The sequence below is a fragment of the Microplitis mediator genome, chromosome 10 (assembly GCF_029852145.1).
Source record: "Microplitis mediator isolate UGA2020A chromosome 10, iyMicMedi2.1, whole genome shotgun sequence".
Classification (NCBI taxonomy): domain Eukaryota; kingdom Metazoa; phylum Arthropoda; class Insecta; order Hymenoptera; family Braconidae; genus Microplitis; species Microplitis mediator.
Genome location: NC_079978.1, coordinates 18,680,614 through 18,699,395, shown reverse-complemented (window position 1 = coordinate 18,699,395; position 18,782 = coordinate 18,680,614). Strand labels below are relative to the sequence as shown.

General features: G+C 27.5%; 1 protein-coding gene across 4 annotated transcripts; it reads right to left on the bottom strand.

The window, feature by feature from the left end:
• Positions 1-1,962: 1,962 nt before the first annotated feature.
• LOC130675697 (WD repeat-containing protein 20) lies at positions 1,963-17,250 on the bottom strand. Of its 4 annotated transcripts, XM_057481527.1 has the most exons (5): positions 16,317-17,250; positions 14,195-14,377; positions 12,679-14,103; positions 4,662-4,704; positions 1,963-2,420 (listed from the first exon to the last, which is right to left on the bottom strand). In XM_057481527.1, exons 1-5 carry the CDS (start codon positions 16,584-16,586, stop codon positions 2,377-2,379), a joined length of 1,965 nt encoding a protein of 654 aa, XP_057337510.1. In that variant the 5' UTR covers positions 16,587-17,250; the 3' UTR covers positions 1,963-2,376. The 4 variants fall into 4 exon arrangements, with proteins under 4 accessions (XP_057337510.1, XP_057337511.1, XP_057337509.1 ...); XM_057481528.1 differs by lacking the exon at positions 4,662-4,704 and having other exon boundaries at positions 1,965-2,420; positions 16,317-17,249; XM_057481526.1 differs by lacking the exons at positions 1,963-2,420; positions 4,662-4,704 and having other exon boundaries at positions 8,200-14,103; positions 16,317-16,737; positions 16,866-17,246.
• Between the last annotated feature and the right edge of the window lie 1,532 nt (positions 17,251-18,782).

The following is an 18,782-nucleotide window of genomic DNA, read 5'->3' as shown; positions in this document are numbered from 1 at the left end:
ATTATTTATCTTTACTTTTTTTTAATTAAATAATTTTATTTTTTATTTTTAAACATTAATCGAAATTCCCTAGTGGATCTGAATTACGGTAAATTCCCGTAAATTGTGAAATTTTTACTGCAAATTTCCCGCGTTTTACGCCGGAAAATGCAGCAATTTACCGTAACAGTGCTACAATTTACGGCGAATTCCCTAGTGGATCCGGATTACGGTAAATTACCGTAAATTGTGGCGTTCCTACTACAAATTTTTCCGCGTTTTCTGCCGCAAGATGCGGTAATTTGCAGTAATAATGCTACAATTTACGGTAAATTCCCTAGTAGATCCAAATTACGGTAAATTACCGTAAAGTGTGGCATTTCTACTGCAAATTTCCCGCCTTTTACGCCGCAAAATGCAATGATTTACGGCAACATTGCTACAATTTACGGTAAATTCCCTGGTGGATCCGGATTACGGTATATTACCGCAAATTGTGGCATTTCTACTGCAAATTACCCGCCTTTTACGCCGCAAAATGCAGTAATTTACAGTAACAATCCTACAAATTACGGTAAATTTCCTGGCGGATCCGAATTAAGATAATTGCCGTAATTTTCCATAATTTAAGCCGTTCGGAACCATTACGGTATTTTACGGTAAAATTCTGCAATTCGCGGTAAAAATACAGTATTTTGTGGTAAACGTACGGTATTGTACAACAGAAGTATAATATTTTTACCGTATAGTTGCCGTAAAAAGACAATAATTTACCGTAAACTTGCGACAAGACTGCGGTATTTTACCGTAAAATGAAGTGTTAACACGGTACGGTACGGACCCTAGCGGATCCGAATTACGGTAAATACAGTGATTTGCCGTAATTTACGGTGCCTAGCAGAATTACCGTAAATTACGGTAATCTACGGCAAATAACGGTAAATTGCCGTAATTTACGGCAATTCTGCTAGGCGCCGTAAATTACGGCAATTTACCGTAATTTACTGTAGACTACCGTAATTTACGGTAATTCTGCTGGGCACCGTAAATTACGGTAAATCACTGTATTTACCGTAATTCGGATCCGCTAGAACGTTCTAGCTGATTCGAGTTACGGTAAATTACGGTAAAATACCTCGGACTACAACAAACTACGGTAATTTACCGTAAATTACGGTAATTCCCGTAATTTGCCCTAGTTTGGAACCGCTAGAGTAAGCTCTAAAAACTGTAAGAATAAAAAAACATGGTACTAAAGATAAAAATTCCGCAAATTACGGTAAAATATCGTAAGTTACTGTAAATTGTCGTAAATAACCGTAAATTGCGGCAAATTTGCTGTAGAAATACTGAATTTGACGGTAAATTACGGCAACGTCGTAAATTACCGCAATTGGGATCCGATAGGGTTACCGAAATTTATGGTAATTTACTGCAATTTTTGGCATTTTCAACTTAACAAAGTAGAATACTTTACTTTACGGTAAAATGCCGAAATTTTGCAATAAATTTGCAACACGTCTGTGGTAAAATACCGCAATTTTATCGAAAAATACCTCGGGAGTACTGCAAATTTATGTTGAATTCTCGTACTTTCATCGTAAAATACCACAATTTGCGTTAAAATTCCGCACCTTTACCGTAATTCTTCCGAATACCATAAATTACCGAAATTTCATGTAATTCAGATTTACCAGGGAATGTAAAAATAATTTAATTAAAAAAGGACAACATAATAATAAACATCTGTTATAAAGAAATATATAAAACATTAATATATATGTATCTACATAAACTTTTCTCTAATTTTTTTTTTTGACATATTAACTAAATTAATTAGTGGAATGACGTATGAAAAAAAAATATATGATTATTTAGCTCATATTTAAAATCTTTCAAAACACGTAAATTTAAAAAAAAATTTTATAACAGTCATAATTATTTAATTTTTAATTACATTTGAATATAAATGTAATTAATATCTGAAACCCACAAGCATTCAACAATAATAAAAAATAGTACAAAAAGCATGTAAAAATTTTAATTATTAATTAAGATATTTATTTATTTTTTTTTTGAGCTAGAAATTTTGAGTTTTATATTTTGAAAAATGCTTGATTTTTTTTGGTTTATTCAATTTATTGTTTGGACATATTAATAATCATTATGTATGTGTATTTATATATATTTATTTCAAATGGACTTTAATTTATTTCGTTTGTCAATTATATATAATAATATAATCGTCGATGTTGTGTCGGTGGTATAAATAATATCTCAGTCAATCGTGAAAAATCTTCATAGACATCATCATCTTCTTGTTTTCTTCTTATGGAAGAAGAAGAAGACGAATTGTTCATTGATATTTCCTGTGGCTATACAATAGTTCCTCCGTTTTTACCAGGACTCACGATGTGTGAAGCATTTATTATTTGTCCTGGCTGTTGGAAAAACATAAACACGCATTTTAACTTTTAATTTCATTTATAAAAATATGTGATAGTCTTCAGGAAAAATAGTAATGAACTTGGAAAATGTTTTTGACGGATGTTAGAATTGTGATTTGCGCAAAAAAAGGATTTCTTCGGTCAAAAAAAATTTTTCAGAGAAAAATTTGTGGCGGGAAGAACTTTTCTGAGTTCAAAAAATTTGTTTTTGCCCCGGAAAATTTGGGGTTGATGAAAGAAAAATTTTTTTTGTCCCCAGAAATTTTTTCACTTCAATTCGTAGTAAAAATAAATTCTCGGGCCGAAACAAACTTTTCTTGGTTCAAAAAATTTGTTTTTGCTCCAGAAAATTTTCGGTTGATTCAAGAAAAATTTTTCTCGTCGCAAGAAAATTTTTCACTTCAATTCATAATAAATATAAATTCTTGGGGCGAAAAAAACTTTTCTTGGATCAAGAAATTTGTTTTTACCGCAGAAAATTTTTGGTTGATTAAAGAAAAATTTTTCTTGTCTCAAGAAAATTTTTAACTTAAATTCGTAATAAAAATAAATTCTTGGGGCGAAAAAAACTTTTCTTGGATCAAGAAATTTGTTTTTGCCCCAGAAAATTTTTCTTGTTTTAAGAAAATTTTTCACTTCAATTCGTAATAAAAATAAATTCTTGAGGCGCGAAAAAAACTTTTCTTGGATCAAAAAATTTGTTTTCACCCCAAAACATTTGTCGTTAATTAGGGAAAAGTTTTTCCGGCCCGAAGAAAATTTTTCACATCAATTCATAATAAAAAAAAATTTCATGGGGTGAATAAAAATTTTTTGTGCAAAAAAATCCTGTTTTTCTGTGTATGCAAAATTTTTTTTTCTTCTAAACAACAAATACGATATCAGACCTACTAATTAACAGAGGACTAATTATTGACTTAGTTTATGCAATTTAATGAAAAATTTATAATTTATTTTTTTATTTTATCTCATGGATAATTTATATATTTATTCAGAGTTTGAATGGGAATCAATCAAAAAAATAATAATTCAATTTTTGTGCATTTTTTTCTTATTAATTTTCGTTAATTTTAATTGAACTCAGTCGAATATCAATGAATTTAATTTTTCTTATCAAATCTATCGAACATTTTTAAAAGTTAGGAGAGGGAGGGATAAAACGGGGGACTTAAGGAAATAGTTTTCGGGGACTCTACAATAAATCTTTTTTTTTTAATGATATTCAAAGTAAATAGAAAAAAATTTCAGCTGCCGTTAAAAAAAAAATTCAAATTTCGCGGGTAAATTGGGGACTTCTTAAAGGTGAAAAAAAATTTCTGGGTGCTAAATAAATTTGGGTAAATTAAATTTTCTTGCAAGTAATTTATATAAAGAAAAATTACATTTCACGTAATTATTGGATGCGAAGGAAGAAAAAAATTTTTAATAGTTTTTATCATATACCAAAAGTCATTAACATTTTTCGACTGACACTTTAGATTTTTTAAAAAGTTTATCTACCGACTTTGAACTTGTAATTTTTTTATTTGCTAATCACTATTTATTATTAACTTCAAAGTAAAAGATTTAAGTCAGTTTTAATTCCAAAGAAAATTTTTTTAAAAAAGCAATTAAATTTTGATTAAAGTAATAGATTAAAAAATTATTAGAAGTTAATTAAATTTCAAAATTCGAAAAACAGAAAATATTTTAAAGTTGATTATTGAAATATATCTGAGTAATTTGACACTGGGAGTTCTTTTATTGTAAATTAATAAGAAAAAAAATCAAATTAATTTCATACTTTTTTTACCACAAAATTTTTCGAAAACAGCAAAAAAAAATTCAAAATAATGCTCAATTATATTTACAAAAGTAATTTAGGAATTTTTAAAAAACTTTTTACCAAATTTTTGAGGCACCATTTTACTCCTCCCTCATAAGTACTTCTATATAAATTAAATAAATTATGTCATATATATTTTTTGGTGTCAATAATTAGGGTTTTTTTTATTATAAATATAAATTTAAGTTTAAAAAAAAATTTATGTAAACTAATAATTTTAAAATTAGATAAAAAAATATATATATTGCAAGGAAAATAAAATTTTAGTGCTTAATGTTGAAATTTATAAATCTATACTAAATATGTAAATTTTTTAAAAGCATTTTTTTTTTACAATTAATAAATAAATTTCAGTATAAAGCATCAGGTTCACTCAGATAAAAAAAAAATAAAATAAAAAGTATACGTACCATGCGATAAAATGGAGCAGCAATTGACGTTATCTTGCAAGCACTAAAGCATCGCAAAACTCATTCATTTATTTTAAATATTTATTTTCCATACTAAAATATCATAAATTCATCTAATAAATGAGTGAAAAAATATTTAAGCGCAAGCATTTTTTAATTACAATAATTATATTAATAAAAAATTATCAATTATAAATTAATAGTACTTATACACACTCGGATCAAACAACTGAATTCGATCGAATTAAACAGAATTAAATTTTTAATTCAGATAAATTCTGTTAATTCGGTACCTAACTTAAGAATGAATTCCGTCTAATTCGGCAGGAAAACCAGAATTTGTCCGAATTAAAACGAATTTAAATAATTCTATTCGGTTTAATTCTGATTAATTCGAAAATAATTCTCCAATTTCCGGTTCCGAATCCGAATTAAACTGAATTAAAACGAATTTGAAATTTTTAAATCGGTTTTATTCTGTTTAATTCAAATTCAAATTTTCAATTCAGTTGAATTCTGTTTTGCAGAATTCGACAGAAAATAACAGAATTAAAATTTTTAATTCGGTCGAATTCAGTTGTTTAATCAGGGCACGGAGAGAAGAGAATGGTAATAATTACCATTCGGCATGGTAACCAGTCCTATTTTTTGAAGCACAGGAATCGATACTATGTAGCATGGGAATGATTACCATTCTTCTGATAATATTTACCATACTACATAGTAATCATGCTACTGGTAAATATTACTTTGTAGCATAGTAATCAAAGCCATGCTAGAATGCTACTGAGTCTAGGAATGTAGCATAGGAATGATTCCAATGTAGCATATGAATGATTCCCATACTATAGTATGGGTTAAAAAAGAGAATTAAAGAGGATTAAAAATTAATTGAATCCTTTTTAATTCTCTTCAGAGAATTAAATAGAATTAAGAAAAATTCATATGTAGAAATTTCCAATACTTTTTAATCCTCTTCAGAGAATTAAATAGAATTAAAAAGAATTCATGTTTAAAAATTTTCAGTACTTTTTAATTCTCTTCAGAGAATTAAAGATAATTAAGAAAAATTCATATTTAAAAATTTTCAATACTTTTTAATTCTCTTCAGGGAATTAAATAGAATTAAGAAAAATTCATATTTAGAAATTTCCAATACTTTTTAATTCTCTTCAGAGAATTAAATAGAATTAAGAATACAAATTTAGAAATTTGCTATAGCATAGGAATAATTACCATGCTAGCATGGCTAACGTTACCATTCAGAATCGGACAAACTACTATGTCAAATAAATAATACGGCTAAAAAACTTGCGTTACCATTCCGTATGAAAATAAAATATATGGTCAAAATATATGTAAAAATATGATAAATATCAGAAAATATATGTGGCCAATTTAACTATATTTTCTGATATATTTTTTTTTATATTAAAAAATATAATATTCATCATATACGAGTCCGTATATGTTTAGCATATATAAAATATATATGTCAATCATATACAAAAAATATATTTTTATCATATATGAAAATATATATTCTTGTCATATACGAAAACTATATTTTTATCATACATAAAAATATATATTTCTATCATATACGAAAAATATATTCTGATCATATATAAAAACATATATTTATATTGTGTATGGAAAAAAAAAGTTTCTTATTCGTATGACCAAACTCCAATTAAATTAGATATAAATTTTAATATACTCTTTAAATTGCAGTTAAAATTTTCAAAATTAGTTAATTCGATGCGAATATATATACCCATATACATATACATACACCGAATAAAATATATGCTTAAATATAACAAAGAAAATATATGGTGCCATATATAATATAAATTATATGCTACCATATATTTCATTTCATATAAAAATTTTATATTTTTCGAATATAAAAAGAAATATATCAATACAATATATTATAAGGTAAATGTAAATGTATATATAGCTTAATATAAAAAACATATAAGTTACATATATGGAATACATATATTTACTACTGTATATAATTTTATATTAAATCGGCAAAAATCTCTATATGATTTTTTATAATATACAATATAATATATCATATATTTTTTTGTTGCAAACATATATGATTTTATATATTTCAACCATATATTGTTTTTTCATACGGAACTCTACATGGTAATAATTACTATGTTACATTGGAGAATATACCATTCACCTCTCCGTGCAAGCATATATATTTTAAAAATCTATTATAACAAATTTATATTAAATTCAATGAAAAAAAAAAAAATTTATCACTACGCAAATAAATAAACAAAATTTTCATCAATTTGGCATCGAAAATTTATGACTTTATTTATTATATCTTAAACAATATGAACATCTATTTAAACTTAATTAAAATAATAATTAAAAAAAAAGAAAACAATAATTTCAGGTTTTCTTTTTTTTTTTTTAATTATAAATAATAACACGCATACGGCAAAAATTAAATTCAAGCAGGAAGCAAGCAGCATTTCATCTTCTTTTTGTTTGTTTTTTATTTGAAAAGACTATTTTTATTTATATTTATAAACAAACATAAGGAGAAAATTAAATGTCACATTTCATATTTTTGGGAAATAGTCTCGTTGCATAATTTATCATTTTTCTACATTTTATTTTGTTTATTAAATCTCACTAAACTAATCTAAGTTCTAAATATAATATATATATATATATATATGTATATAAAGGATAGTTATTGGAGGGTGGAAATAAAAAGGGGCCTGCCCTATAATATATATCAATTAGTAATTATATATAATTAAAATTCTTATTACACTGAGAGAAAAAAATAAGTCGAATTATTCGTCTGGAATTTTCCAGATTTTGAATTATTTGTAACTTTTCAAATTTCTCGATTCAAATACAGAAAATTCTGCTCAGATTTCAAATATTCAAATTTTGATTAATGGAGAGCAAAAATGATTTTTTTGCAAATTCGCGTCAGTTCTATTTATACTTCTGACAAAAATTTGAATTATGGAAAAAAGTAACAAAATTTTAAGTCATTCAAAAGAAAATTTTGAAATTATTCGTATATTCGAACTACTCACGTAGCAAACTTAGTGACATCTATAAGATGTCAGATTTTAGGCTGTGTTTTGAGTTTTGACACATCGATGCTTAAAAGACTTGACACAAGTGACGATTAAAAGTAAATTACAAATCGTGATAAAATAAGTCATCTAAACGACTTTATAATTGACATAAGACAGAAAAAACAACACAAATTTTCTCTGTCTCCGAAACCAAAATTTGCATGTTTTTTTTTGTACCAAAAAAGGTGACTTAGAAACAAAAAAAATTGTTTTATCCTTTTAAAAGACATCTTAAAGTTGTCTCTGTGCTACTTGGGTATTCGCACACCCCTAAAAAAAGTTTATATTTTCAAGAAAAACTGCTTGATTTAAGTATTTTAGTTACTTAAATATTGCCAAGTAATTATTTTCTCCAATCAAGTAAAATAATTTCTTTATTAAAGTATTTTATTTGCTTGCAATACTAAGAAAAAAATTTTATTTTGTCAAAAAAATATTAGTAGACATGCCTTTTTTTTATCTAATGTTGTGCAGATTAGTTTTGTACCTCAACAAACATTTTTTTTATAAGTAAATAATTTTACCCAACCTAAGATTCGAACCCAGGCCGATCGAGACTTATGACCTACGCCTTAGCGCGCTCAGACACGGCGGCTTTTGGAAATCATGTTTTTAATAAACTCTTAAGTTATTCAACGATGTTTGTCATCTTAAATATTAATTTACACAATTGAATAATAAAATTTAAATGTTTAATAGTTTATAGAAGCAGCTCGCGGAAAAATTAGTATATTTTATATTTTTATCAACACCAATGAGAAATTTCATTTTGTTATAAAAACAAATTTTTGTCTTAGTGCAATAACAGGGTGACCACGAACCGGGAAAACCAGGAATATCGGGAATTATCAGGGAATTTAATTCAACCGGGAAATGACACGGAAATGTCAGGGAATTTCGAAAATGATCCGGGAATTAAATTGTAACAGTTCAGTATTTAAAAAATTTTAAATTATACACTAGTTATAAAAATTAAGAGATATTAAAAAAATTTCAAATTTTAAAGTGATTTTCAACAGATTGTAACTCGAAGGAAAATGGTCAAACGACAAAAACAAAAAAGGCAAATTGTAGCTTCACGTGTCTAGTTTTTTGATCTGGTCTTTAAATTTTTTTATTATGTGCGGTTCCGGAGTAATCCTAAGAAAACTATCGAAAAATAAATTTACCAAATTTTTGGTCGTCTCAAAAACGGTCTTCGAGCTTCAATAAATTTTTTCGATAATTATCATTGATTTTTGATTGCTCCGGAATTGTGCATAATAAAAAAATTTAAAGACCCAGATCAGAAAACTAGACACTTGAAGCTACAGTTTGACTTTTTGTTTTTGTCGTTTGACCATTTTCCTTCGAGTTACAATCTGTTGAAAATTACTAAAAAATTTGAAATTTTTTGAATATCCCTTAATTTTTGTAACCAGTGTATTTTGAATTTATTTAAATCATAAACTTTCTTATTAAATATTTTAACTTATACATTTTTAACATCGAATAATCAAAAGTAGGCAACATTAATTTATTTTATTGCCTTTTTTTCTGGTTTCTCTTATAATTTAATTATCAAATTTAATTATTAAAAATGAAAATATAAAAAAAACTTTGAATATCTAAATGATACGAATAAAATTTCTAAATCAGGGAAAAATGTGAAACTCAACTGGAAAACCGGGAAATATCAGGGAATTTTGAAATCATTTCTTTGTGGCCACCCTGAATAATTTTTAATTATATCTTTCTTCAGTTCTTTTTTTTTTAACCAAATAATTGCTCTATTGAAGTTTTTAATTGTAATAAATTTGAGAACGTATCAATTAAATTGAATAAATATTTGCTTGCCAAGTTCTTCATGCTTCCAGAAATTTATTACTAAAGTGAGCGATAGTTTTCTTAAAATACCAACTATCAATTTAATTTTCAAAATATTACTTATTTTGAGTATTTATGGAAATAAGAAAAACATTTACTTAAAGTTTCATTTTTTTCTCTCAGTGTAGTAAAAAAAAATGTTGCAAAATATGTAATATGTAATAATAAATATACAATTCGTCTAATGTAAAATTATTCGTGCGACTTTAAATTATTTAATAATAAACTATTTAAATTATTTAATATTTTTATTATTTTCCATGTACGTAATTTCTTAATGTAACAGTGATACGGTAAAAGTAATAAATCTTTTAACACGTAGAAGATCTTTAACGCTCTTTTTCCACCCTCCTTAAAATGGCACGCGACCACACACACGTAAAAAAAAAAATATTAATAATAATTTTGGTTTGATAAAAATTTTAAATTTAATTTACTAAAAAAATTTGAACACTGGTACGAATTTTTTTAATACCTAGTTATATATTTTAATACTTAATTGCAGAAAAAGGTAAATATATATATAAATATATATAATTTTTATATTAAATAAAAATAAAAGTATTGAAATATTTTAAAAAAATGATTTTTTTAAAACAATTAACAAAAGAAAAAAAAAATTAACAAATTAAAAGCGCTACAGATCTTCTATTATTTAATTCAAATATAAATATATTTATTTTGAATATGTAAATATATACCAATTCATTTATATATTTTATGTTTTTAACATAAAACGCACTTGGTACGACAATTTTATATTCAAATGAATAAAGTATTGTAATAATAGTGATAATAATTAATATTAATTAATAATAATAATCATAATTAATAATTAATAATAATAATAATAATTAACAGTAGAGAATGAAATTGGTGAAGCTTTGACAGTAATAATTTTACACTGTAAAAAATTTACTGAGTGAACGCGGATTAATTACGGAGTGACGGTGGAGTAGATGACTTTTTATTGGGGTGGGCTAAAAAAAAAATCTAATTTTTTTTGTTGCTGTGAAAATATCGATGGATGGAAAAAAATTCTGGTAAAGTTTGAGCTCTTAAATTAATATTGAGCCTGAGATTTTTGATTTCCCATTTAAATAAACGGGAAAAAAATTTAATTTTGGAATTTTATACCTCGGTGATGACTAATTCTATGGATAAGCTCGGGGTATATTTTTATAGGGAATTAAACACTACAAAAAAAGTCTCTTATTATTTTTTGGTAAATTTGTGTTCAAAAGTTATTGGAGTTTGAAATCAAATTTTCAGTAAATTTCGAGATCTTTTTACTTTTCCGGCGAAACTATAGGATTTATCAAAAAATGTCATGGGACCTTTTTTGTAGATAATTTTATTCCCTACAAATTATCTCTGATAAAGTTTTTCAAAATTCCGCATGGTTTTCTAGTTATTTTCATTTTAATTTCAAGCTCTTAAAAAAGTAGTGTTCTGATCGATTTCAAAAGCTGACATTAAAATTAAAATAACTAGAAAACAATGCGGAATTTTAAAAAATTTTATCAGAGATAATTTGTAGGGAATAAAATTGTTTACAAAAAAGATCCTATGACATTTTGTGATAAGTCCGATAGTTTCGCTGGAAAAGTAAAAAGATCTCGAAATTTACTAGAAATTTGACTTCAAGCTCCAATAACTTTTGAACACAAGTTTATAAAAAAATGATAAGAGACTTTTTTTGTAGAACGTTTAATTCCCTACACAAAAACACCCTGAGCTTATCTGTACAATGAGTCATTGCCGAGGTATAAAATTCCAAAATTAAAATTTTTTCCCTGTTATTTAAATGGGAAATCAAAAATCACAGGCTCAATATTAATTTAAGAGCTCAAACTTTACCATAATTTTTTTTTATTTACCCTACTGTTCATTTATTTAATCTCCTTGGAGTAAAATTTACTCCAATGGGAGTTTATTTTAAAAATAAAACTCCGCATCAGAGTAAATGCAGATTAAAATAAAATCCAAAATCGTTCCTCTCAAAAAAAAAATTCCGTATCCTGTTTTTTTTCAACGCCGGAACTCTGATTGAATTCAAATTTAAATAAAATCCGTAATTACTCCGAATTAACTCCCAATTTTTTTTTGATACTGAAGTTCTCCGTCTAATAATTTTTGGAATTTTTTAAAATCAATTATAAAAAATTTCACTTGTAGTTCTTCAAATTTCCTACACATGCATTTTTTTATTTATCAATTTTTTTAATTAATTCGTTGAAAAAAAAAAATCCAAAAATTTTTAATTGTCTGTTAGCCGCCGTCTCATAATTTTTGGATTCTTTTAAAAATGATATATGAAAAAAAAAAAATATTCAAAAAAATTGCACTTGTAGTTTATTAAATTTCCTACACGTGCATTTTTTTATTTATTAATTTTTTTAATTAATTCGTTGAAAAAAAAAAATCCAAAAATTTTTAATTGTCTCTTAACTTCATGATACCAGTCAGCCAACGTCTCATAACTTTTGAATTCTTTTAAAAATGACAAATTAAAAAAAAAAAATATTTAAAAAAATTGCACTTGTAGTTTTTAAAATTTCCTACACATGCATTTTTTTATTTTTTTTTTCTGTAACCAATTTCTTGAAAAAAAAAAATCCAAAAATTTTTAATCGTCCATTCCCTTCAGTATCATAATTTATGATAATGAAATTAGCCGACGTCTAATAGTTTGATTTTTTTTTTAAACAATAAATTATGAAAAAAAAAATATTTGAAAAAATTGCACCTGTAGTTTTTTAAATTTCCTACAAATGCATTTTTTTCTTTTTTTTTTTTTTTGTAATCAATTTGTTGAAAAAAAAAATCCAAAAATTTTTACTTGTCCGTTCCCTTCAGTATCATAATTTTTCACAGTAAATTAATAATAATAATAATAATAAATGTCTAGAATTGTTACATCAGAGATCATTAAGTCGCATGGAATTAATATTTGTGTGTAAATTAGTATGATGATGTGGTCTGTGCAAGGTGCTGCTTATGGTAAGAGGACCTACCATATGACCAGGTCTTGCCCACGTGTAAACATATCCATCCTGACACGCAGTGACGAAACAATCTTCCCTAAATACTAGTTCAGTCAATCGTTCGTGTGCCAATTTCTTGCACACAAGCGGCTCCAGTACTGGACACTCATCAAATCTTGGGCACCAGGCAGTCCCGATTAATCGCATCGGATCGTCCATCACAGAACTTGATTTTTTATTACTACCACCTATATTATTACCACCGACACTATTTAAATTACTCGTGTTTGTATTATTACTACTAGCTTTATTATCCCCACTGTTAACCACTGAATTACTATTATTACTTGTGCTACTTGATCTCATTGTCAGACTAAAATTTCTCTTATGATTATCACCCTTGTTACGTTCACCGAACCCAAGACCAGCGAATCTTTGAGTCAGTGAATTAACCGTTGAGACAGCGGTGTTAGTGCTGGTGCTATTGTTCGTACTACTGTCGGAATTATTATGACTAACTGTCCCGTCTTTACTAAAACTTATATTATTCATATTATTAAACTTCATATTGTTCGTAACGTGATTTGACGTGGTTCCATTACCGCTGCTCAAAGTACCCGACGACGAGAGCGTACCCGAACCAGCGGCTGATACTCTCTGCTTAGCACACACTGGCTGTCTGAGCACGTCCTCAGTTATGTCCCATAGACACAACTGTGTGTCTTCTGACACACTACCGAGTCGGTAACAAGTACCCCCAGGTACGCGTAGTTCCGAGCTGCAGGAATTTCTGTTGGAATGAATCCCCTGGGAAGTCGTCGACAGTCTATTGGATTTATCACTAAAATTATTATGATTATTGTGCTGCTGCTGGTGTTGCATCGCCTCGTCGTCGGACCCAGAGAAGTCGCCGTCGGCTTCGCCGTAGCAGGTAGTGAAGGGGTCGAATGCCACGACACTGACCCAACTGTGGTGACCCTGGCCACGGGCGACCACTCGTTTTTCGTGAAAGCTCCATATTGTTACGAGATCGTCCTCGCCTCCGACGACGACGTAACGTCCGTCTGGGGACCAGCATACGCACAGAAAACCACCGAAGTAACTGCGCGCTGAACCGACGAGTTCCATGGTGTCGTAGTGGAACACACGGAGGAAACCATCCTGGGACACGACTGCTAAATTTGTACCGCAGGGACTGAAGGCGAACTCGTTAATGCAGCAGCCCTCGGCGCCAATTACCCATCTGTACAACGGGTTCCTCGTAGACTTTGTCTTGCATGTGTGAATTGCGTATCCATCCCCGGATTTAAACGGCTGGTAATGCGGTGAGGTTGTGCCGCAAGGAAGCTCCCAATTGTACAAATAAAGTTGACCAGAACTGTGGGACACGAGGAATAAATTACTCGACCCCGGTACCCATTTAATGCAGGTCACTTTTGTTTTGTCTATAAGCCTCTGTAAATATTTAATATATTTATTATTTACTTGAAATATATAATCGACTATATACCTGACATTTATTTATTATTTATATTATTAATTTTACCTCCTCGTTGTACAATTTATTCAATTCTTTTTTTATCGGGTCGATAAGTTGGATTTGTCCGGTTGAAAATCCTACTAGAAGTGGTGCCGTGTCGGCGGTCGCTGTTGTCTGGTTGAAATTATGACACGTCGGGTTTGTTCCCTTGTACAGTTTTTTGTCAACTGGTTTGTTCAGATCCACGGCCTAAAAAGATTACAATTATTTTTAATAAAAATGAATCTGAGATACTGGTCAGCAGATGATAATTTTTGGAATTTTGAAAAAATGATAAATTATGAAAAAAAAAATATTTTGAAAAAATGCACATGTAGTTTTTTTCATTTTCTACATGTGCATTTTTTTAGTTTTTTTAAAAGTGATTTTATTGTCTTGTAAATTCAGGATCATAAAAAATTAATTAATGAAAAATGATTAAAGTTAACGGATAATTGAAAATTTATGGATTTTTGTTTCAGGAAATAAATTTTTGAAAAACTAAAAAAATGCACATGTAGAAAATAAAAAAAACTACAGGTGCAATTTTTGTAAATATTTTTTTTTTACAATCTATCGTAAAAAAAAAATCCAAAAACTATTAGACCGCTGACTTTGGGAATGATCCTGGAGTTAATGGACGATTAACAATTTTTTGATTTTTGTTTCAGGGAATAAATTTTTGAAAAACTAAAAAAATGCACATGTAGAAAATTTAAAAAACTACAGGTGCAATTTTTTTAGATATTTTTTTTTATAATTTATCGTAAAAAAAAAAAAATTATTAGACCGTTAACTTCAGGGATGATCATGGACAGGGTGGCCACGAAGACATGATTTAAAAATTCCCTGATATTTCCCGGTTTTCGAGTAAAGTTTTTCACATTTTTTCCTGATTTAGAAATTTTATTCGTATCATTTAGATATTCAAAGTTTTTATTATATTTTCATTTTTAATAATTAAATTTGATAATTAAATCATGCGAGAAACCAAAAAAAATGGCAATTAAATAAATTAATACTGCCTACTTTTGATTATTCGATGTTAAAAATGTATAAGTTAAAATATTTAATAAGAAATTTTATGATTTAAATAAATTCAAAATACACTGGTTACAAAAATTAAGGGATATTCAAAAAATTTCAAATTTTTTATTAATTTTCAACAGTTTGTAACTCGAAGGAAAATGGTCGTACAATAAAAACAAAAAGTCAAACTGTAGCTTCAAGTGTCTAGTTTTCTGATCTGGGTCTTTAAATTTTTTTATTATGCACAATTCCGGAGCAATCAAAAATCAATGATAATTATCGAAAAAAATTTATTGAAGCTCGAAGACCGTTTTTGAGACGAGCAAAAATTTGGTAAATTTCTTTTTCGATAGTTTTCTTAGGATTAGTCCGGAACCGCACATAATAAAAAAATTTAAAGACCAGATCAGAAAACTAGACACTTGAAGCTACAATTTGCCTTTTTTGTTTTTGTCGTATGACCATTTTCCTTCGAGTTACAACCTGGGGAAAATCACTTTAAAATTTGAAATTTTTTGAATATCCCTTAATTTTTATAACTAGTGTATAATTTAAAATTTTTTAAATTTTGAACTGTTACAATTTAATTCCCGGATATTTTTCGAAATTCCCTGACACTTCCCGGTTGAATTAAATTCTCTGATAATTCCCAATATTTCCGGTTCGTGGCCACCCTGCTGGAGTTAACTGACGATTAAAAATTTCTGGATTTTTATTCCAGGAAACAAGTTTTCAAAAAACTAAAAAAATGCACATGTAGAAAATTAAAAAACCTCCAGGTGCAATTTTTAAAAACATTTTTTTTTTACAATTCATCATAAAAAAAAAAATCCAAAAACTATTAGACCGCTGACCAGTATAGAAAAATCCATAAAATGAATGACCCGGTAATAAATATCATTCACTCCCAAGTAAATAATAATTAATAATAAAAAAAATCACATATATATATATATATATATACATATATGTACATATATTTTTATCCAACTAGGTGTGGTATGATGAAGAAAAGATGGAGTCAGCCCAGCAATTTTTAGGTTATGCCAAAAACTGACCAACTCCAGCGGAAAACAAGCAAATATATGAGTATCAATAAATATATAAACAAACAACAAACCTTCTTGACACCCCTGTAGACGTAAACGAACAATTCTTTGCCGAAATTAAAGCACATTCGGTCCCCAAGTCCTTGTGCCCCCGTGGGGTCGGCGGGATCCGGCAAAGTAACAAACGACACCCTGACTGATGCACTTCCTCTGGTGTCCGTATTACCCACACGATTAGGACGTGAATATTCTGACAATGTCATCAGCTTGTATGTTCCTTCCCTCGTGACAAATTGTGTTTTTAAATCCTCTTTCCCCCCGCCGTCCAACTGCACAGCCATCTTACTACCAGACTTCCAATTCCAATGGAAGAGCTCATGAGAAAACTTTTATTATTTTACTTAACAAATAACTTTTTTTTATCCACAAACTTGTAACTCATCAACAGCAGAGGTATTTAAATAATTAACTTTGAAACTTTAAATCTCCCACCTGCCAATCAATAAATTTTCAATTATCGTTCGCCAAAATTCAAATTTAAATAATTTATGATTTTTAAAAATTCAAATTTAACTAGTGTTTAATTTATCGTGCTCGTTAAATAAACTCAATATACTAACGCTCTTAACCATTTCTTGTTGCTGATTCATTTGTTACTTGATATATTGTCTGATAAATCACAAATTCCATTATTTATATTTTTAAATTTCACTTTTCGTTGCTGTTATGACGAGCGCTCCTGGTTTTTATTTTTTCAACAAAACTTTAATGATAATACGAGTCTAGTGATGGTTTCTCGACAACTGGACAACTACACTAAATTACACACATGTATATTTATATATATATGTATATATATATGTATGAACACTTTATATATTTAATATAAAACCTGTCGTCTAATTCTCTAGGTTGCGTTAAACTGCGACTTGGAGACTTAGACTTAGACAAGTAGACAGACTTAGACTTAGACCATTAGTTTTTAAATTGATGTAGTATAGTCTATAATATGTTATATATATTATATATATATTGTGTGCTGTCTATCTAGATGTTGCTCCTGCAGTTTACGTTGTGTTATTTCTGCGCGCGCATATTTTTCTCGGGGTTTTACTCTGCTCTGGTCTGGTTCAGCTCTAAGTCGACGGCAAAAAAAAAACTAATAAATAATATTCACTTCTAATGTAACATATATGTGTATATGTGTATATATGTATATATGTGATATATGTGTGTGTAGAATGTATGAAGTTGATGACTATGTCAAGATTAATGAATAATGATAATGATGGAATATGACTATGACACAATTATTACTATATAATATATATTTGTATATATATATGTGAGTATATGATTGTGGTAAATGATAGAGATAAAGATTTTTAAATATTTATTGGTATTGTAAACAACCGGCAAGAGAATTAAGGGGGGGGGGGTGATTAATTAATCTTGTTTACTACTTCCTATTTCCGGTAATTAGACCCCCTTAGCAGACGACATTTTATGGAATTTAAAAAAATGCGCGCATGGATTTTTTATTGATCTAAATGAAGTTTTTTTTATTTTTAGTTTAGTTGTATTTTATTTGTTTATTGGAAAATTTTTAAAATTGAACTGATACTGAAGTGAGCCGACGTCCAATAATTTGGATTTAAAAAAAAAAAAATTGAAAAAATTGCACTTGGTTTTTTTAATTTTCTACGTGCATTTTTTTAGTTTTTAGTTTTTTTAAAAGTAAGTCGTTGAAAAAAAATTGGAAAATTTTTTACTGTCTGCTAACTTCAGATCATAAAATTGACACTTCAGTTACGATGAAGTTATAGTAGACAGTTAAGAATTTTTGGATTTTTATTTTTAAAAAATGAATTTAAAAAAAAACTAAAAATTTGCATATGTAGAAAATTTTAAAAACTGTAGGTGCAATTTTTTAAAAATATTTTTTTTGTAATTTTTCATTTATAAAAAATGAAATCCAAGAATTATTGTCAGCTGATTTCAGTATCACATTTTTTGAATTTTAAATAAACGAATGAATTGAACTAATGAAATTTTAAAAAAGGCGCGCATTGATTTTTTATTGATCTAAATATGTATTTTTTTTATTTTTACTTTACTTGTATTTTATTTGTTTATTGGAAAATTTTCAAAATTGACACTTGTCAGTTACATCGAAGTTAATAGACAATTAAGAATTTTTGGATTTTTATTTTTGGCAAATGAATTTAAAAAAAAAAACTAAAAAAATGCACATGTAGAAAATTTAAAAAACTATAGGTGCAATTTTTTAAAAATATTTTTTTTTGTAATTTTTCTTTAGAAAAAAAGATCCAAGAATTATTAGACGGATTTCAGTATCACTTTTTTTGAATTTTAAATAAATGAATGAATGAATTTGAATAATAAAATTAAAAAGAATGCTCGCATGGATTTTTTATTGATCTAAATAAGCATTTTTTTATTTTTATTCTACGAACATTTTGTATATTTATTTAAAAATTTTAAAAATAAAATTGCCGATTGTCAGCCAAATTCAC